The sequence below is a fragment of the Vidua chalybeata genome, chromosome 13, assembly GCF_026979565.1.
Source record: "Vidua chalybeata isolate OUT-0048 chromosome 13, bVidCha1 merged haplotype, whole genome shotgun sequence".
NCBI lineage: Eukaryota > Metazoa > Chordata > Aves > Passeriformes > Viduidae > Vidua > Vidua chalybeata.
Genome location: NC_071542.1, coordinates 981,994 through 1,003,520, shown reverse-complemented (window position 1 = coordinate 1,003,520; position 21,527 = coordinate 981,994). Strand labels below are relative to the sequence as shown.

The following is a 21,527-nucleotide window of genomic DNA, read 5'->3' as shown; positions in this document are numbered from 1 at the left end:
CTGCACAGTATCACTTCCTCCTCACATACCTGCTGCAAAACAATGGGCCCTGCAAAGCTCAACCTCTACTGGAAAGCAGGGTAGCTCCTGCTATAAAAAAACTTCCTATATTGAGTAAAACAATTGATGCTGTATTTCTTCAGCACGTTGCCTAATAAGTTTAGGAAATAGCTTTACTGTGACGTTTATCACCACGGAGCTCTTGTTCCACAGTTAAGAGTCTCATCAGAAGCTAAATTATTTGTGAAGCTAATTACATCTTTTTCAGCATATATAACAGACCATTGTGTGAAAAAGCTACAGTAGGAGTTGAGAGGCTCATCTACAAAGTCAACTTCACACTGAACCTGAGGTTGAGTGTAGCCTGAAGTCAAAGCAAGAGACATTAAGCATCTTTGTAACAGTCCCTGCTCCTGGAGCACTTCCATGGCTCCCACTGCTGCAGTGTCTGACCACAACCATGGGTCCACAGGCAGGGATATGAAAGGACCCCTCACAGCAGGGCAGGGGAGCAAATCCTGCCTGCTTCATATTTGCTGGCCTGCATGTCCTCCATACTTTTATATGTGAGCTGTGAGAATTCACAAGCCCCGAGCTCATCCCACAGCTGAGAAGGAGCAAGCATTTCACACTTCAAGCACTTATTTTTAAATCCTAAGTACCTTAGGAGCCCATGAGACATTTTCAGAGTTGACTTGGCTGCTTGAGTTTGATTCAAAGCTGTACGAGTGAACAGATTTGCTCCCACTCAACTCTGGGCACTTTGGAGCCTGCCCCAAAACCAACCAGCTCCTTTGGAAGTTTTCCTCATTCCCTGTTCCCAGGTGGGTATGGCAAAGCCAGGAAGTGGTGCCAGTACCTTCCTATCTCTTGGCCAGAAATAGCTGCATTTCAGGGGCTGCAGCTGCAGTTTTGAGCAGCAGGCTGGAGGCAGACTAAATAGAAGGAAAAGACAATGACAGAAATTGCAAAGGAAAAGCAACAATGATTGCAAGAACCGAGAATAAAATTCAGAAAGACACCCAGTGACTGAGGGGGAAGGATATTCTTGGATAGTGGTTTTTGTAACAGAAACAATTACTATTGCCCTGCCTGTTAACACAACTCCATTACCATGGAACTCGGCTGGTGCCAGACACACACTCTCCATTAACATGGGAATTTCCCCACCTCTCTTATATGATGCTAGAGAAGACAGGAAACATCTGTCAGGCTCATACAGCAGCCCAGCAGAATATTAATCCACCAGCAACTGCCTTGCACTGGCTGTCAAACTCGATCTGAATTTCCATCTCACTAACATTTTCCAAAAAAATATTATCAGAGGATAGAGAACTTCTGCTAAGAAGCACATTTTAGTGCAGACTTTGAGCAACTGTCCCTTAAACCATTACAGAGAATGTGGAGTATATAGAAATAAAAACTGCAATTAAAAAATACACAGGTTTTTGCTCAGGCCATGCTACAAAGAAAATAAAATTGAACTTAGTGTGGAATAAAATTCAACAAAGTAGTATAGTACTATCACTGCTACATTTATTTGGAAAGAGAGGATAAAACTTAAACCTGGTATGAGGAACAATTTTCCTGGAAGACAGCACACCTTGTTCTATGAAGTCTGGAGAACTTTGGGGAGGGATGAATGGTGCTCTTTCTCTGCTAGTTGGGGGAGATCTGCTTTTAGTGTTTCTTTATATATTTTACATTGAGGTAGGTCCTGAGGAAACCCCTGCTTATCCAAAAGTTTCCTGATGGTGGAGCAGGGAGCTGTTGTTCAGCTGTTGTTGTCAGGGTGAAGCACAGGGAGTGGGTGCAGCAATCAGAGATCAAGGCTCTGTGTTGAGGCACCCACCACGGGGCAAACACCTTTTGGGTGTCAATCAGAAAGGCAGTTTCTGTTCAGTGTACAGACCAAATACAGGAGATAATTGCTCGCTGAAGCAAACAACATGAATACATTTTCCTCTCACAACAGAACCTTATGAATGCAGAAATATTTGCTGACCTTGTGATCTGGGGGGCATGCTGCACACTTGTGCTGTGTTGTGCAATATCCTGTAAGTTTTCACTTTTAAAGACTTACTGTGTAGCTAAAGCTTCTGTCCTGCACCCAGATACATTCCTGCCCTCTTAATCAAGCTGGGCAAGAATACATTTCCAGCCAAAAAAAAAATGAAATCCAAAGATGCTTTCCTTTAAATAAGTTGTTAGCTTCAAAGCTAAGCAAGGATTTGAGTCATGGTAATGTGACTAAGCACAGGAGAGAAGTTTAGAGAAGAAGAGCCATGAAGAACCAGCCCAGCCAGATCATCAGCTGGCATTAATCACCCTAAACTACTCCCATCGCTTGATTTATTCTCCCTAAAGACCAAGGCATTGAAAAGTAACTATACCAAATGTACCAGCTCTAAAAGGCAGGTGGCTTGTTTTCCAAGGGAGTTCAGCAATGCAGGGCTGAAGCTCCCAGGGTAGCACTGGCCCACAGTTGTGTCCCACCCTGTGCACTGCACTGTGCAGCCAGTGAGTGCACAAAGGAGGAGAATCTCACATAGGTGTGGTCACGCACAGTTAGTCCTAACATCAACATCGACTTTCGTATTTCCTCATTGTATTTTTATTCTTTTTAACTGTTCAAATCTGGTACTGCAGTGGGGGTGGGGAGGGCTTCTTGGAAGTGCCCGGAGGATGGTGGTTCACTGAAATGTGTTTTTGCCTCTGCCCTTCTGTTTTCTACCAAGAGAGGGTTTACCCTGAAGCGTGGGTGGAGAGAAAGAGACCACAAGCAGAAAGAACAGCCAGGCAATGGCAGGAAGAATTAATATAGCTTCATGTCTTTCTTTAAGTCAGTCCTCGATGCTGGATAAATGACTGCCCAGAAAAGAGGCAGCCACATAACATCCTGTTTACTTAACTTTGCAATGTTAGAATTTTGATTTTGAACTTTCATTCTCCAATTGCAAGAGAACCTCAGGTTATCACAGAGAAATGACTAAGGTCCTTTTACCTTGTAACTTCAGGGGAAGAGCTTGAAAACAGGAGACCAAAAGGATTTTCAAACAAAAGTCAAATAACAAGTATGGAGCGGATCTCCTCGTTTCAGTATTTGCTGGTTTTAGCAAATACTCAGCTGTGAGTTTGGGCTTAGCTGTGGAGTGGCACTGCTGGTCCTTTCTAACCTGTGCTGCCTCACATCTCCTGGGCTCTGCATGCCTGGGAACGCTCCTGGCAGCAGGGTGGGAACCTGGAGGGAGCTGAGCAGGAGCATTTTGCTCACAGCTGCTGGCTCTGCTCTTCACCAAACAGGAGGGAATTCAGCCTATAATTAGTAACAGCTCACCTGCTCTGGGAGCCACTTGTAGAGCTGAGGACACTCACTGCAAGCAGGTTCTTAGCACTGTGACACAGACAAATCCATGTCCCTTTCAAAAGAGGTTTCTGGCCCTAGTACAGGACCTGGGAATGTCAGTGGTTTTATGGAGACTGGATATATTCTTTACACTGCATCTTTCTGCCCAGGATCAAACACTTACACTACCAAACACTATGTTTTTGCTTGGAGACAAATTTGGATTTTTACTAAACTACATTGAGAACACAGAACAGCACTAAATTAGTTTTAAACTATATACAGAACCAAGTTGTATTTTAAAAGATTATAAAATGCAGATACATTGAATATAGGAAACACATAGTAAATGCTCACTTACCCAAAAAGCATCTTTAAACTGCAGCTGGGTCATTATTATTGCTCTGTGGAGGGGTAGGAATCCTTCAGCAAGTCCGTTGTGGGGTGAGAGCAGCAGCAGGCACAGCTCTGAGCCTTGTCACTGCACCCCAGCCCAAGCAGAGTGCAGCACATCCACAGACCTGTCCCTCCTGAAGTCAGGCTGGTGCCAACAGCATGGGGCTGTTCCAGGCAGCTCAGAGAAATGACCTGTGGCTGTGAGGGACAGAGGGCAAAAGAGCTGTTGCTCACACACAGAGACAGGCAAGTGCTCAGCACCCGCACCCCAAACCTGTTTCTCCTCTGGTAAACAGTTAATATTGAAATGAGGAAGCAAGGAGATGTCAAATGGTGTCAGGCTGCTCCTTGCCATGGGTGTGTGTGAGCCGACAGGAAAAAAATAGAGGGGGAAAAAAGGCACTAAGTTCAGTGATATGATTTGATCAGCTGAAGGAAGAGAGAGAACAATTACAGTGCAAAAGAAATCAGCACAATACATAGAGACAAGCTATTCTCTAATGCTGTGGTCTTGCAAAGAAAAAGAAGCAAAAGGAACATAGGAGCCCCATTTCTGCAGCACCTTCTGGGGCTGCCAGAGGCCCATGCCTTTGCACAGAGCAAAGCTTAGCTCAAAGCTGCATTTTGCAGCTGGAAAGGCTTTTCAGGACTCAGGTTAAATTAAGAACCCTGAGAAGTGTGCAGGTGTCTGCACATATTTAGATACCTGGATGTTGATGTAGAGAACACTCCTGATTTGCATGCCCTCACATAAATGTTCATATGAATATGCAAGATATCTGAAATTTAGAAGTAAAATCCAAAGTCTTCCAAAAGAAGAGAGCTAAGAGTTTGTTAGCATCAGGACCTGAGCGAAGCCTCACAGACCAGTGAAGCAGCAGCACCCAGACCACACTCAGCACACTGCTGACACCAGGTATTTCAGGCAGCTCCCCAAATCAGCTCCTCCAGCTGTTATAACAGCTGCAAATACCTGAGCACAGGGTAACACTTCTAAAGCTTCCCTGAAACCCTCTCCAAAGCACCTGTCCTCCAGGTGAGGTTGCCTCTGTTCACCTCTTTAGGATGTTTTAATCATTCTTAAATATCTGCTTTTAAATACTCACTCGAGTTTTTGGGATGAAGAAAAAGAAAAGAAAAGAAAAGAAAAGAAAAGAAAAGAAAGAAAAGAAAAGAAAGAAAAGAAAAGAAAAGAAAAGAAAAGAAAAGAAAAGAAAAGAAAAGAAAAGAAAAGAAAAGAAAAGAAAAGAAAAGAAAAGAAAAGAAAAGAAAAGAAAAGAAAAGAAAAGAAAAGAAAAGAAAGAAAAGAAAAGAAAAGAAAAGAAAAGAAAAGAAAAGAAAGAAAAGAAAAGAAAAGAAAAGAAAAGAAAAGAAAGAAAAGAAAAGAGTCCTGTGGTGGTTGCCTATGTGAAAGCTGTCTGTCCACACCAAGAACACATCAGGGCTTACTGATTTCCAGCTGCCTGACTGACACTGCTCTGGGTGCTGCTGTTTTCCTGCTGCCCCCCAGCAGCAGCCCCCGGGCAGATCATTCCAGAGTGGGGAAGTCCTGCAACTTCCCTGGGCTCCAGCGGGACTCGGGGCTCTGCTCAGAGAGCTCTGCAGCACCTGGGGGCTGCAGTTACCCCTACTCACTCCATGGGCAATTTGTAGCTGGTGTTTAAAAGAATTTGCCAGGTTCCTTCCTGATGGTCTGAAGAAGACAGGGAATGTGCAGGGACTTTGTGAGGGAAAATGAAGTGCAAGCAGAGGAGGGCAGACGAGAGTCTGGAAGGTCAGAAGTGTAGCAGGAAGAAAGCATCGTTGCATGAGAGTGGGAGGAGAAATGCAAGGATTCACTTGCAGACAGTGTTGAGGAGAAAGGAGTGAAGCTTTCTTCCAGAAGGGAAAATTCTTTGAAAAAATGTATTTTGAGGGCATGGGCACTAGTCATACTTGATCTGTATCCAAAAAGAAAAGCATCTTTTTTAGAGTGTTTTATCTCAGTCCTTCCAAACCTAAATGTTTCCTGTTACTATTTCCAAGTTACAGCTGTGTTTTGAAACCATCTTTGCTGCTGTTGGGGTTCATAAAAATGCACCAAGTGTGTTTTAGCCCTCTAAAATATTCTGCTACTTTCTTGCTATTTTTAGTTTGGCCTCCAGCCACAAAGGCAATTATTTGACTGAACCTCAGGCTGGGCTCCGTGCCTGCATCCATCCCACCCAAGAGCTCTGGTGCAGCACAGTCACCTCCTGGCAGCTCCCAGGAGCTCCAACGCCGGCAGCACGGGCAGCTCGCTCTGTGCTGGGCTGAGCTCCTCAGAGCAGCCCGGAGCAGCTCTCCAGTTCGGGTGCTTGGGGGAGTTGTCAGAGTGCCTGCTGTGGGTCCCAGCCCTGGCTGTGACAAAGCAGAGTTGGGCCCATTTGGGTCCCTGCCCGCAGCTCCTGGTGATGCTGGGTTGTGTCCATGGGGCACCGTGCCCTGCAGGGCTTTAGAAGGGGGACACAATTCCATCTCCCCTCTGCTCTAAACAGGACTTCAAGGCTGTGGTGGTGAACAGGCGGCCCAAAGGCCTCACAGTTATCCATAGTGCCAGTCTTATAAGCGAACACAACTAATTACATTAAATACGGAGCTGGGCCGGCTTTGAGCAAAGCTTTTTATCAGGGATTTGGGTGGCAGGTTTGGATTTGACAGTAGGCAAAATATGAAAATAGCATCTACAAACATTTTTGTGCTCATCCAGGTTGCCAAGCAAGACATTCTTCAAGGAAATGTTTCTGATTTTGGGGAGTCTGATCAAGGAGACACTAAACCTTTTATTCTACATAGCAAGAGGATGAGGGAGTCCATGGAAAGTATTAAGGCAGAAGACAAAGAAATGCTGAATACTCAGATAATCTCAATGTTGAGCTGGTTGTACTGTTCAGAAGTCCTCGGGTATGCTGGGATCCCTTAGAATGGTGGTTTGGGAAATGCCAATGGAGACTGGAAGGCACTGGTGCAGTCCTTCCCAGCCTCCAGAATCGTTACATCTGAGATACATCTGATTAAGGAGACACTAAACCTTTTATTCTACATAGCAAGAGGATGAGGGAGTCCATGGAAAGTATTAAGGCAGAAGACAAAGAAATGCTGAATACTCAGATAATCCCAATGCTGAGCTGGTTGTACTGTTCAGAAGTCCTCGGGTATGTTGTGATCCCTTAGAATGGTGGTTTGGGAAATGTCAATGGAGACTGGAAGGCACTGGTGCAGCCCTTCCCAGCCTCCAGAATCGTTACATCTGAGATACGGCTTCAAACAACAGCTGCAGTGCAGCCATGTCCAAACTGCAACAGCTCCTGGTGTCCATCTGAGCCCCACAGCCTGGGGACAGAGCAGCAAGGAGACCTCTGCCAGAGGAAAACCATGGCTAAAACAGACACGATTCAGCAGCTGAGCTCTGCCCACCATTCTAATTCCATATGAATGGATCTCTGCATTTCCATGTACAAAATGTCAGGATAATTTGCAAATTATCCCAAATCATACCCATTAAAAATGTTGAAATCACCTTGCCTTCTGTGAGGAGCCAGTCTGTGTTCCCATGGAAACTGAAACTGCAGCCTCTGAACACCTGGCTTGGTTTGTTCCAGCTGCTCTGGGCCATTGTGGCTGCAGCTAGAGGCTGCTTCAGCACGGCCCAGACTGCATACCAGCCTCTGCTCAGCCCTGAAACTCAGCTCCCTCTGCTCCTGTTAGAGGGAACTGCTGGAACAGCCTTCCAAAAGCAGCCTCGCTGTGCAAGTCAGTCCTGCTGGCATTCTGCTTCAGTAAAATCCATAACTGATATAAAGATTGATTGCACAGGCTCTGTTCTTACCTCTTATCTAACATTTCACAGCAGTTTCTAATAGAAGCCACCACTGAAAGGTGGACCCTGTTCTGCTGTTTTACCTAAGAGAAAGATCATCAGCCTTTGCCATAATCATAAATAACACGAATGGATTTCCTCTAGAATTAACATTGTGATACTTTGTATATAATAAAATTGTTTGTATCATAGAAATGTGAGGTCTTTTTGTGCTCTGTATGGGTTTAAACTATCAGTACCCCTGAAAATGTTTCAAAGGCAAACAAAGGAAAAAGGGAACTGTGAAGAAGTGCAATGTCATTGGGGCCTTGAATAGCACAAACAGGATCGGGTTGTTCTTGGGAAAAAAGCAGAAGTACTTTGTGAAAGAGAAAATGAAATTATTTGGGTTTTTATCCCCCTCTTCTTGTCATAAACTGCTGAAAGATGTTTTTTAATTTCTCTGGCACCTTTTGAATGCTTTATCAATACACTGGCTTTCTCCATGCCTTAATTCAAAGCAAGTCACTATTCATTTGCAAGTACTGCACATTCATTAGCCAAACAGGCAATGCTGGTGCTGCTGAGGAGTTTTCCATGTCTCAAAAGGACCCTTGGATCTGTGTACCAAACATATCAACCGCAGCAGGTCTGCCTCTGGACCAAATGTCCCTTCTTCAGCAGTAGTGACTTGTTTAGCATCATGGGAAGCAACACTTCAGCTTCCTTCAGCCTATTTTAGCCAATACTCTGCATATGTGCTCATTTAGAAACATCACCAGTCAGCTTATCGTATTTTGGTTTGTTTTAATATTCCTGAGCACACTGGATTTACTAGACTTCATTTTTTTAAAGAATCAGATCTCATCACCACTATGGCAAGAGCTGTACTCATATTCCCAAGGAACTGACATAAAAAAATATGTGTAGAAAAAAATCCAACCACTAAAATTGAAAAAGTGTTTTGAATTTCTATGATATCTAAGAATATAGCATATGTGGTTTTGCTTTGAATCAAAATTTGTAATCTTCTACTGGTGACACATCAGCACTTACCCTAAAAGGAATTCCATTTATTCTGAGCATAATTAAGAGGTGGTATCCTGGGAAAAAAACAAGGCAGAACTAGCTGCTTTTACTCAATAGAGCTGGGAGGAAGGAAAACATTAGTCAAGGAGAGCATTGTGAGAGCATTAAGAGAGTTATTTATATAGGAATTAAAAAACCCTAACACACTCCACACAAGCTGTCCTGTGAGGTTTTGTCTCTGTCTGGAATACTCAGCTCATTTCTTTCCAGGAGACAGAAGTGAATATTTGGACTTTCCTACACTGAACCTGTAGTGCCATTAACCCTTCATTAACCCTCATTTAAATAATCACAAAATGGGACAGCACTCACTTGTGGAGCTTTCAGCTGAGGTTAACTTTTAGAGGCTATTACTACAAATATTACGTATGCAATGCCTTGATGCTTTAGCCTTCCATATACCACCAAGAAAAAAATAAACACAATTGCTTTTGCAAACTTGTCCAGAAAATGTTAAATGCACACCTTGCTTTTTTTTTTGATCTTCTTTAGCAGCCAGATAAGATGACACATCTCTGGTGAATAAAGCCAAGAATGCTGCCACTGGACATTATGCACATTGCTCACATCTTCAGGAGCTGCTATGGGCGACCCAAGGTGAGAAATAGATGTACAAAACACAGGAAGGTAGAACATTTTAAGTTTTAATCCAACAAATGAAGAAGGTCTTGACACAGTAAAATACCACTGCATTGCTAATGCTCTACAACTGTACATTAAAAATAATTCCTGTCTATTGATGTAAAAATAGCAAGTTTTATGATAGAGTAAAACACAGTATAGAAAACATTCAAAATCAAGTAGAAACCTCTTAAACAACTGAGGCATTTATGTAAGTATTTCTCCAAAGGTATTAAACAAAACACAGTCAATACTAACTCTAAACATCCCCCCACCTTCCCCACACTCTGCCCTAATTTAATTGATTAGAAAAATAGTAGTCTCAGTTATTATATTTTGCATTCTTTCAGAACCATCTAGATTCTCCATTTTCTTCAAGTACAGTAGAACAACCCTTCACAATACAGTACTACTCTGAAGTATTTATTTCCCAACACTACAGAATTTTGATAGCAAGTATTTCAAATTAATTTTGAAGGCTAGAAGAAGTCCAGGAAGTTTGCAGGAGGGCAATTTAAATTTGAATGCAAATTATTTACACAAACATTACTGTACTGTAATTACAGCATGAAACTTGCAATGCAGCTGATGAGTGCTTTTAACAAAAGCTTCAAATGAAAGAAAGGGAAGAAAAAATATTACAAAATAAATAATCTAAAGTTCTTCATGGTAGAAACGTTCATCATGAAGCTGCCTACCATAATCTGTTGCTTCACTGTTAAGAAACAAATCCTGGTTCTTAAGAATTTCTGCTTCAGAAAGTTTTTTATCATCATTCAAATCCATCTCTTCAATGAGGTGCAGAGCCTGTGAAAGAAACAGACCACCACATGCACCAAGTTAAAACAATTCCGATTTTTGCTTATTTATATCTTATAAAAAGAGGGAAGTGTAGCAGTAAAATGAAGAACCAAATGCAGAGTATTTTAGTTGTAGCTCATTCACCAGTATTTCATAGTTCAAAGCTAACAGGCTGTGCAGCAGCTCTACTGCACTGCTTATTTCTGAGAAATAGGAGTCCTGGTATTACATGGGCTTTGTTTTCATTTGCTGAACATCTACAAATACACTGATTTAGAGAATCCTTCTGTTCCTACTTTTCCTGATTGGTGTGGCTAAATGTAACTGAGCCAAAAATAACAGGGACTAACGTCAGCCAAGGGGATTTTAAAAGCACTCTGCATGGCAAAAGCTGAAAGATTAATATGACAAACATCTTGGCCAACACATGTCAATTCCTGAAAATGGAATAGATAGTAATTTTTCTATTTTAATGTTATTTAACTACCGGGTTTCTCAAGTCATTTTGAAATGCCAAAATGGAAGTGTGATACTCTGACTTCAAACAGCAATTTATGACTGAAATCAATGCTACCTTCTCTTTAGGACAGGTGACTTTGCTAAGCCTTTATATTATCCAAAAGAAAAAATTAGCAAATTAGAGAAACAAATAAAACAAATTATTAGTTGCAGAATTGAGCTATTACTACAGCATGGCCTTGCTGAAAGCCAAAATCTGAAAAATAGCTAAGAAGAGCTTAAAAAAAAAAAAACCAAACCAAGGAAGCTAACACAGGTATGAACAGACTCAGCAGAACAGAGATCATGTCAGAACAGTGCTACTTGTGTGAACTAAGAACTGACCACAGCCAGAAAAGGCCATGCAAAGGCTCACAGATCCCCATTTGCAGCAATACTCCAGGAACAGCTGGGCATCCAACAGGTCCCACACGGCAGCACCCAGGGCTGCTGCTGCTGCTGCTGCTGCCACAGGGCTGCTCCTGGCCCCAGAGCCCAGCAGGGCACAGGTGGCAGCTGAGGGAGGAGCACTAGGGCTGTGTGCCTCTCTTCCCCAGGAACGTGAGGCCATGGGAAGACCTGGCGTTCCTGCCATTCTGAGCACCAAAATCCTCCAGGGTAAAGCAAAGACATGGAAAATTTAACTGAGAAGTTACTAGAAGAAAGGCAGAAATCCTCTCTAACGCTGTCAGGGACTGGAAACTGCCACAAAAAATAAGTTAAAAGAAGAATCCACTTAAAAGCTATTATGCTGTTCTACCCCTGATTAAACCATTTTAATTAGCATCATCAACGTTTGCTTTACACCATCTTGAACCATGGAGTACTTCCATTTTCTTGTACTTAAAACAAGTTTTTAGTTCTACAATTATGATGATTTATCCAGTTAGAAGAATTACAATCAATTTCTTATTTCAAAATTATGCAGCTTCTTTAGGTAGTGCATTTCATTAGATTTACCTACAACAACTAAAAAATGAGTTATTAAAATTCTGTACTCTTGAGTCAAAGCAGATAAGCTATTTAAACATGTACAAAAGCACTTTGTTAATTTACAAACATTTACACAATTAATAGGAACTTCACATTTGCCTAATGCAGTTAAAGGACCTGCATTCCTTGTCAAGGTGGAAAGAAGTTAAAAATATATGCAAAGATCTACTGATATTGATTTTTTGCAATAACTAAGACATGAAAAAGCTGAACGCTTCTCTCATTTCACTGTGATTCTTCACCATTCTCCTGCAGTAATTAAAACCTAACCAGCAGTCAAACCACAAACCTCCTCTTGTGCAATACCCTGATTATTGGGTACTATCCAAGACAGCAGCTCTTGAGGGTTGAGTTTTCCATCATGATCCTTGTCATAGTCATTCACAAATCGGTCCTTCTCAACCAGTATCCATTCTGGATCTTCTCTTGCAGCTAGTAAGACACAATTGTAAAGTTTAGAGCTACTCTTCACTTTAAAGCAGAGGTTTTCATCTTTTCTCCTAAGCAAATACAGTTATTCTCATAAAACATTACCTAAAAGTGATGTCACTAAACAGAAAACAAACCTTAATGGTAGGGAAAGAAATTTCATTTACTGTCAGTATTTATTTGCACACTTGTTTTATCCTTATCCGATGTACAGGTATTGCATCCTGCAGCCTACAGCAATCTTAGACTTGTCCTTAACTCCTCAAGGAATTGAGAAGTAATTCATCAAAATTATGAACATTGCAGAGAAGCATGAACTTGCTTTCTAAGCCTTATGAAAGTCAAAAGTAGCAGGTATCACAAGCAGGTAAGTAACAGTTTCAAAATAATTACAATTCTATTATTAAAGAAGAAAAAGTGAAGTCTCTCTTTCCTTTCTAACACTTGGTTTTGCAAGGAGATTTTCCCTTTATGTCACAATTTACCATACACTGTTGCCCCAAATCATGAGCTAATTATGAATCAGAGCCCCCATGCAGTCTATTAGTCATTTTAAAGAGTGCTGCAGGAACACTGTCTGCAGGAGAGAAAAGCTGAAGTAGTTTGTACAATCACAGTTAATTCTCAAGTCTTGCTAACAAGTTGTAATGACAAAGCTGTTATCTTCTCTATTACTGCAGCAATTTCACTCCTTTCCAACAACTTTTTATTGACTGGCTTGGAAAAACTTTCTTTCATGTTGGAGCAGGAAAAAATAAAGAACCCTGTGGCTGCATCAGAGATTCAGAGATCCATTGTTTTTACTGGCTCTGACAAACAAAGATGGTTATAAAATGTGAAATTCCAGGTGGCTGATTAGAGTGAAGAAAAACAGATTATTCCCCTGGTTCTCCATATCCTCATGTGGCTTACACAATTCTCCCCATCTAGGATGCAATTCGAAATCACCATTCCTTTGGGACAAGCAGACTTTCCACAAAACTGAAGTCACTGGGATTTTTGGAATGGGAAGAATGATTTGCCTTAGCTTTTAGCAAATCAAATACAGTGTGTAAAATATTCATTGAGAAACACTGATAAGCATCAGGTAAGTGTCCTTCTTCTCATTAAAGAAGGAACAAATCAAGTTTAAGGAAGGCCAAGACTGGAAAAAAAAAAACAAAAACCAAACCCAAACAAACCAAAGAGTGAAGGCAGCAATCAGGCTTCTGATACCTGGAACAGTGAAGCGACTGCTCACACTTCCCTTCCATCCCTCTCACAACACACTCAGCTCAGTCCTTGCAAAGCAAGGCTGGCAGCTGCCTGCTCAGGCTGATGAAGGCCAGGGCAGTTTGCCCTTCATTCCTGCTAGCTGGATCTGCAGATGTGCTCAGCTGGCAAATACGGCTACAACCTTGTTTCAGCTGCATCCTCTGTGGTCAGGAATTCACTTCAGTCTTTCAGAAAACAAGAAGTAACTTGCAAGGAAACTGTGGAATGGGCTACACACAAACCACCACCAAATACACATGGGGCAGACTGAAATAAGGAGTCTACTATGCCCAGTCCCAGAAAACAGAATTATTCTAAGCCAGAAAATCTTCCTCAGAATCCGTAGGTTTAATGTGAAAAGCTGAAAATAAAGGTGCATCCAATTCTCCCCATTCCAAAAGTTTTTGTTAATTCCCCCTTTCATGCCCCTTCCCATTTTTCCTTACTTGGGTCTCTTCTGTAATCACCAAGGAATTCTTCCAGGCTAACAAATCCATCACCATCTTTATCATGTTCTTCTAAAGCCTCCTGAATGACAAATTCCTTTTGTACACATACAAAGAGCAAAATTAGTGACTCATGATCAAGAGAAACAGCACTGAATCATTTTAGAGCAATGACATATTCCTTAAATGAAAGACTCCCTCATTTCAAATCTCTTTTTGTTTTACACGGACTAGTGCAGTAATTGCTTCCTGTGCAATAAAACAGATCTGTCCTTAAGAGTTTAGAATGTTAGATTTCATGAAAACCAAATCTGAAAGGTGTCCATAGAATTGGAATCCTTCAACACAATTCAAAACTGCAAAAGCAGCTGAGAAACATTAATATGTACAAAGCTCTATCATCCAATTTCACTTTTGTTTTCTTATCTGTTGGATTAACTAATTTGCATTTTTGCAACTTGATTGAATTGTTAGGAGAACTGGCTGGTCTTTGTCCACCAGAGAGCCAAAACCAAAAGCTAAAAGCTCACTGACGGATTTGCAGCCTAACAGAGCTGTGAGGTGGCTAAGTCAGTCCAGTCTCCAAAGCTGGGGATACTTGTGCAATCCTAGCTCTTGAAACAGATTTCAAAGAAAAGCACTGAACTCCTGCTCCAACACCTGACCTCCAGCACTGCATCCACAAGACATTACCTGATTTTAATTTGGGCTGTCCAAGCCATATCCGTAACTGCTCCACTTCCTGTGGCACTGAGGCTGAGGACACACATTGAAAAGACCTACACACAAAGGCTGATAAAGATGCTCCCCTAAATCTTACCGTCATGTATTCCACTTCTTCGGGATGTTCGAACGCAATATATTCATCCACATTTAGAGCAGGAACATCATCTCTATTAGCTTTCTCAAAACGTTTTTTCTCCTTTAAATGAAGCTTAGAAAATAGATTTAGTTAGAGCCCTTACTGGAAAGGAAAAAAAAACCATAACAGCAGCTGGCTGTAAGCACATTAGGATATTGCTTCACATTACCTACTCATACTATACTGATGTTAAATTTTCACTAAAAATAGCTCACTGAGAGCAATAAGAACAACACTTTTAATTGAGGTGGTTTTATTCTAAGAATCACAAAAAACCCTGCTTTTTCTTCAATTTAAGGAGACATTTAAAGTGAACCAAAGAGAGATAATGAAAAGACCAAGAATTCTCATTTTGATATGTGCATCCTCTTCTAAAAGGCATCAATTTCCAAAACTTTGTTTCCAAAAACAAACTGGAGCACAGTGATTATAATTAATGGCAGCCATTGCAAATTCCAAAATGTATGTTTTAAAGACATTTAACCTTCTGGATCTACATCTTATTTATGTCAAGGGCTGTCTGTATTTCAGAGAAGGTCTCGAAAGTTCATGTATGTGAAATGTCTTTTCTGAAGCCATTTTAAGGCCAGATTCCTTTACTAGATGACTGCTGTCCCTTACACATGAACATTTTAAACAGAAGTCACTTCTCTAACCTCTTTTAAGTATACATATTAGCATGCCATGAAAAAAGAAATAATATCTGATTTAAGCAGGCAAGTTCTTATTTCTGAATGTCTTGCACTTCTTATTTCTGTCTTTCAGATGTGAAAAGATTTCCTATCTTTTTCTTGTTTCACTTTGTATAATCTCTTTAGACAAAATACAGACCCACACCATTGACAACCGATCTCTGCTCAAACTGCACATGATGTGAATTATAAAACTCTTGGAATTCCATCCTTAGGTGTGCTGTGCTATCAGTGTGAGTGATCTGGGTACGGGAGTAGCCAGCAAATCAGAGATCATAAACAATTTACAAATAACCATTTGAAATTGTACTTCTGGTTTATATCCTACCTATTGACACTTCTCTCAAAATCAGGCTAAGCTGATGAACACAAAGCATAACATGTAAAAAATGAAGTGTAAGATCTTAACTATTATGCAAAATAGTTAAATTTCCTCTTAGAGAAAAGCTGACCTTAGCTGGGAGTTTAACTAGGAAGGCAATACAGAAGGATTACAGAAAGTACAATACGGCAATGTAAGCTTGAACCATTGAGGGAGAAAATAAGTTTTCCAGGGTTTTTTGGGAAGTGATGAGCAAGGCCGCCACCTTCTGGTAAACTCCTGTGGTTACCTGATGCCACTTCTAAACTGTACCTTACTCTTTCATCTTGATCAGAGCAGGACCACTAATTTGAAAACGTAAGGAAAATGCTGATGGTGCCTGACCTGTGGTGCTTGTACAATGCTGCTCATTTACAATCTACGTTGGAGAAGTCAGCAGGCAGGAAAACGCAGCAAGTAGTCAAGCCACAACATGAGCAAGCAGTTCTATCCCAGCTTATAGATTTATAGCTCCCTATGTATCTGTGATGGCAATGTCTCGAATATGGTATCAATATTTTGACTGGAAGTTCCTCTGGAAGTCTTGTGGTATTTAAAAGCTATGTAATTATTCAGTTATGTGACATTCTAAGCTTTACAGTTTGCTTCCTCGGTGTGTAAAATCCTCTGTTCGCCGTATTAGTATAACTTCTGCTAACATCCTATATTATCTACTACTACTTTACTAAAAGCAGACAAAGCAATCGTCACAGAAAAAAATAAACCTCTGGCCAGAATAGTCTAAAATCACACTTATTCTCTTTCTGGGAAACATTTGCATGTTCTTATAAATGTGGAACTTGAAAGGAAACAAGTTTTGCTATGTGGTGGTTCTTGGTGAACCTTTTCTCCCTGCCTCTCTTGCCTCTTTCCCCGCTTAAGCATCTGCTTTCATAGACGTGATTCATACACAACTTCTGTGTTTAAACATCCATTTTTAGCTGTGGGAGTTGCATTTTCATTGCTTAAAATTGTCTGAATTACTGTTGCTTTCTCTGTGGGTCTCTAATGGACAGGCAATGTTACAGCAGGCAATACTGACAGTGCACAATGAGTGCTTGAGCAGTAACTGAAAGAATGGCTGTAACACTGCAACCAAGGGGTTAAAGAGCTTCCTTCTGCTCCAGCCCCAGTGGTGATGGCCCCTGCTGAGGGCAGAACCCTGTCAGGCTGCAGACCTCACCCAATGGATTGCATCCTGGGTTTAAGATGGTGGCTGGAGACCATGCTCTGCTGTAAGACTGTCAATAGACTTATGCTCCACTCAGCCAGCAAAATGCACTCAGGAGGTACCGCTTCACCGTGTCTTTATTTTGTCAGTAGCAGCTTTAATACTCCACTACTTTCCTTTAATTACTCCCCTATCTCAGACAGCATAACGTGTTAACCATATGCCAGCTGCTCTGCTTTCTCTACCCATCTTGTTCTGTCACAATAAACAAATGTTGCTGCCTTTGGCCAACAGCTCACAGGAGCTGCTGCTGAAACATTTTACCTGGCGAAATGATTCTTCTTCTTGATCCTCCAGGACAGTGTCCTCATCAAAATCAATTACACGATCATACATTTGCAAGTTATACTCCTTCCAGGACACCAATCCATCACCGTCTTTGTCATAGTCACTGAAGTGTTGCTTAGCTTCTTGTGTAACATAGTGCTTAAAAGACTGCTGTATCCAGGAGCTCAGCTCATCTGTGAAAAACATTAAAAATATAATAAAATAAAGAAAATCAGAATCATCTGCACCATAAAAACCGTGAAGATCCCACAGATCTATTCTGTCTGGAATACACTTTGCAATTCAGATGAAAGCATATAGGCAAGAGGTTACTTATAGCAAACCAGCCTGTTTGCTCCATGCTGTGGCTTTTTCCAAGGTAACTGAATGAGGGAATAGATCACAGCTACAGACTGGGGGTTTGTTAATGGTTATGTAGCCTTGTCTTTTCAAACCTGAAGGAATATCAACACTATAGCATTTCTTTTTTCTCCAGAGATTTATGAAAATGATGCTGAGTATGGTTTATTCGGACAACTCTAAATCTAATTTGGTACCCCAAAGAAACATTGTTCCCATCACTCTGGGGTTTCTTTTGAAAAATCCACAAACTGAAATAAAAACCACTTTGTTTTGTGCCATTGCCTTAATTACCCAAAATAAAATATTAACTACTAATGTAGTGCTATTTTCCCTTTACTTGGGGCTGAAATCAAGCATCACATAGTTTGGAAAGGTTTTTTAGCTGCTTGTTTTTATACAAATGTAGCTAAAAGAAATAAAACTTAATATACCAATGAACTGACAGAAATACATTAAAGTTACTTCATTTAGAGAAGATTCGGAGAACATATTCTCCCAATATCTCTCAATTATTTTCAGGTGCCTGGAAGGGAAAAACATCTTCCCCTGCATTGCAAAAATTATCATCTCAAATTAATCAACTCAACTGAAATCCTGCTCTGAAGTCATGATGACTAAAAAAAAGTCCTATAGAAATCACTACTTTGACACAGAAAAATCTTACAGCATTTACTAAATACTGAAGTATCTTATCGTGTCCTTCTTGGCAGAGGCATCAATACAACTTTATTACGTTTATTTAAATATCCTTGAAAAATAGCAAGGGATTTTTTAAAATACATTTTGAGTACTGAATTTATATTAGCAAAGGGACCAGCTTGCTAACAGATTCTGTGAATCGATTGAACATGCAGAGGTGTGTGTGCCAGCAAGGCTTGTGCACAAAGCAGCACTGCCTTACAAGAAACTGCAACATTTCTTAAAGATGGGCACCATTAATTAATGGTTTATTTCCCAGCACTTAAGGTGTGAGGCACAGCCATGTGACCACATAATATCCAGTGAATCCATGAATCAGAAATACTTAATATTCCAACATTAGAGAAGCAGCATTAATACATTTCGTCTTCCCTCACTGTCAGCCTCCAAATGGAGGCACTAGTAAGGAAGATGTTCTCAAGAGCATTGCAATACACTGAAGAATAACTGAGCTCAAAAAGCTTCAGTACCGTAAGTTTCTTACTGTAAAAACACATTCCACTGTGAGTTTTACCTTTGGGAAGTGAAAAGAAGGCAAGTATTCATTAGACTGAGAATCAGATGCAGTATATACACCATGAGGATGGAGTATGGGTGGAACTCCTATACTTTTATATAGACTTTTTTCTTTAAAGCCTTCATGTTTTGAGCTGCCTGTGGTGTATGACAGGGATTAGCCATCCCACTGAAGCTACAGTCTATCTCAACTCTACACAGTCCATGCAGGAACACTGAAATAAGGGTGTAGTTGATTAAATTCAGTGTAGAAAGTGTAATGCATTCAAAAGACAGTTGATCTTGTCTTTAAAACTGCATTTTGTTCTCTCACCTAGAAAGCTTCCTGCATGTTTAGTGTCATTTTAATGAAATAATGTTCTGGCATTTGACAAGGATTCTGCTTGCTTTGTGTGTGCGCACAAGAGACTTTTTTGTCAAAATCACAGCAGAACAAAAAAAATTGTTAATAATGAGACTCAAAATTAAATTAACATTATCATAATGATGTACTGAAAGAAAGGGGCTGAGTTCACCATGTAGCTCCTAAGTCTGACAAAAACCTGCCTGAGAAGAGCCATTTGATACTGTACTATGATGCAATATGACCCTTCAATGCCACTTGGTGTCACCAGGTACTGAAGCACACCTATGTAGTATTATGGCTGCAGTATTTTCTTTCCATCTTACACATGCTCTCTGATTTGCACATAACAGGATTACAAACACAGAAACCCACTTGATTCCAAGTAGCTTCAGACATGGAAGAAGCAGGTACAAGTGCAAAGGAGGTATCTTCAACTCGATACTGCTCTGACCTACACTAACTCTTGCTGGCCACACTCCTTCCATCACAGAATGGGTCAGGTTGGAAGCAACCACAGTGGCTCATCTGGTCCAACCTCCCTGCTGAAGCAGGGTCATCACAGAGCACATGGCACAGGATTGTGTCCAGAAGGTTCTTGATTACCTCCAGTGAGGGAGACTCCACAACCTCTCTGGGCAATCTGTGCCAATGCACAATCTCTGCATAGGAAAGAAGTTCTTCCTCATATTCCGGTGGAATTTCCTGAGCATGAGTTTCTATTCATTGCCTCCTGTCCAAGCAGTTGGCACCACCGAGCAGAGCCTAGCTCCATCCTCTTGGCACCCTTCCTTTAGGTATTTACACGTATCAGTGAGGTCCCCTCTCAGTGGTCTCTTCTGGAGTCAAACAGAAACCTTAGGCACGGAGATAGCCTCTGTATGAGCCTGTCAGTGTTTCTAACTCACTGTGCAAGGGATCGTGATGTTTTGCACGGGGATTCTCCCCAGCACAAGAGCCACGGGCCGTGTCACGGGTAGAGCGCGTTTTCCTCCCGGAGCAACCCGGCCCGCCCGGCCCCCGCCGTTACCCTCGCTGAGCAGCCCGTCCGCGTCCGCGTCGATTTTCTTCACGATGTTCTTCAGCCGCCGCTGCTGTTCCTCCGGGCTGAGCCGCACGTACTCCTCCGCTTCCTCCTGCGGCACAGCAACACGCCCCGTCAGCGGCCCGGCCCGGCTCGGCCCGGCGAGCGCGCCCGCCCCGCGGCCCCGCCGGAGCGGCGGCCGGCCCCGCCCGCCCCCGGCCCACCTGCCCGCCGAGCAGCGCCTCCCGGTCGTACTCGGCGCGGTGCTGCCCGCTCGCCGCTCCCAGCGCCAGCGCCAGGCCCAGCGCCAGCAGCAGCGGCCGCATCGCGCCGCCCGCCCAGAGCGATCCGCGCCGAGGGGCGGGGAGAGGGCCGGGGGCGGGCGGGGGGCGCGGCGGAGGGTCGGGCCCGCGGCCGCGCTCGGCCGGCCGTGTCACCTGAGCGTAGTGCGAGTGATTCGGGAACGGGCCTGTCTCGCTTAGGCTTTTCTGGTCTGCCAGCGAAAGGCACCAAATACCGTCAGGATATACTGAGAATTATCCAACTTTTAAACATCAGTGAGGCCTGACAGACTGAAGTGACTCACCCCAGTCTGACTGAGTTCAAGGAGCGTTTGGACATGGTAGGAGTGACTCTTCGAGATGCACTGTACAGGACAAAATGTTGGACTGGATGATCCCGATGGGTCCCCTCCAACTCGGCATATTCTGTGATGCTATGATTAGCAGAATTTCAGGCAAGCATCAACAAGCCCTGCAAGGGGAAGATGATCAGGAAACAAGGTGTGCAAAAGCTTTATACCGAAAAGGAACAAGCATTAGTCTTGCTTAAGGGTACAACTCACAAGTAACACTTCTGAGGCAAAGAGAAAGGAAAGTGAGGCTTTGTAAGAGTTATTAATAAAGTGGATCAATACAAGTTTTAATAACTGTTCAACACAGATAATAGAAAGCTGTAAAATAAATTTTGCCTCATTGACCGCTCAGACAAACTGAAAATACATCGAGTAAATGAGCAGAGGCCTCCCCAAGAATATCATTCCTAACAGCTGTCACATGAAATTGGGATTGCTCTGATCCCGACCCCACTGCAGTCAAATTAATCACTGTTACTGGGTTGAGATTTATGTAGGACCATTGTTAGATTTGTTATTTCTCCTTTCCATACAAGGGCATTTTCAAAATTCCTCCTTTAGCCAGAAAGAAGTGAGATTAACCTACCTGTGTTTCCACGAACACAACTGTTTAGACAGAGCCCCAAGGTAATGGAAATTGCTGCACTGTCCAGTCCCTTCCATGGCGACAGTGATGGACTGATCCCAGCTCACCTCCAATTCTATTAACTGTGAAGAGCTACGACAGTTCGTTTTGAAGATCCGAGAGTAAAATATTGCAATAAATCAGTAAATGTGTTATTGCAATTTCCTGCCCGTATAAGAAATGTCTTTCCATTAAAAAATCTAATAGTGAGTTAAGTCTA

General features: G+C 42.0%; 2 protein-coding genes across 4 annotated transcripts in view; both read right to left on the bottom strand.

The window, feature by feature from the left end:
* Positions 1-9,250, bottom strand: part of PSTPIP1 (proline-serine-threonine phosphatase interacting protein 1) — a 55,793-nt gene extending 46,543 nt beyond the window's left edge. The window contains exons 1-2 of one of the 2 annotated variants that reach the window (XM_053954695.1): positions 9,114-9,250; positions 3,708-3,940 (exon numbers count right to left, since the gene is read on the bottom strand). In XM_053954695.1, coding sequence (XP_053810670.1) covers positions 3,708-3,740 — 33 coding nt within the window. In that variant the 5' untranslated portion in view covers positions 3,741-3,940; positions 9,114-9,250. Of the gene's footprint in view, positions 1-3,707; positions 4,021-9,113 lie in introns of those variants that run through there. The other variant, XM_053954696.1, reaches the window with a different exon arrangement.
* A 26-nt stretch (positions 9,251-9,276) lies between these two features.
* On the bottom strand, positions 9,277-20,405 carry RCN2 (reticulocalbin 2). Of its 2 annotated transcripts, none has more exons than XM_053954697.1 (7): positions 20,273-20,405; positions 20,055-20,160; positions 17,101-17,297; positions 14,511-14,624; positions 13,691-13,787; positions 11,851-11,993; positions 9,277-10,076 (listed from the first exon to the last, which is right to left on the bottom strand). In XM_053954697.1, exons 1-7 carry the CDS (start codon positions 20,372-20,374, stop codon positions 9,924-9,926), a joined length of 912 nt encoding a protein of 303 aa, XP_053810672.1. In that variant the 5' UTR covers positions 20,375-20,405; the 3' UTR covers positions 9,277-9,923. The 2 variants fall into 2 exon arrangements, with proteins under 2 accessions (XP_053810672.1, XP_053810673.1); XM_053954698.1 differs by having other exon boundaries at positions 14,511-14,612.
* Positions 20,406-21,527: the final 1,122 nt, after the last annotated feature.

Excerpts from the sequence above, each read along its gene's own strand:
- RCN2 (XM_053954697.1), bottom strand. The coding sequence starts at position 20,374 with ATGCGGCCGCTGCTGCTGGCGCTGGGCCTGGCGCTGGCGCTGGGAGCG. Across the intron at positions 13,788-14,510 it reads AAGAAGTGGAATACATGACG|GAATTTGTCATTCAGGAGGC; the intron begins GTAAGATTTAGG and ends TGTGTACAAAAG. Across the intron at positions 11,994-13,690 it reads TGATTACAGAAGAGACCCAA|CTGCAAGAGAAGATCCAGAA; the intron begins GTAAGGAAAAAT and ends GTGTCTTACTAG.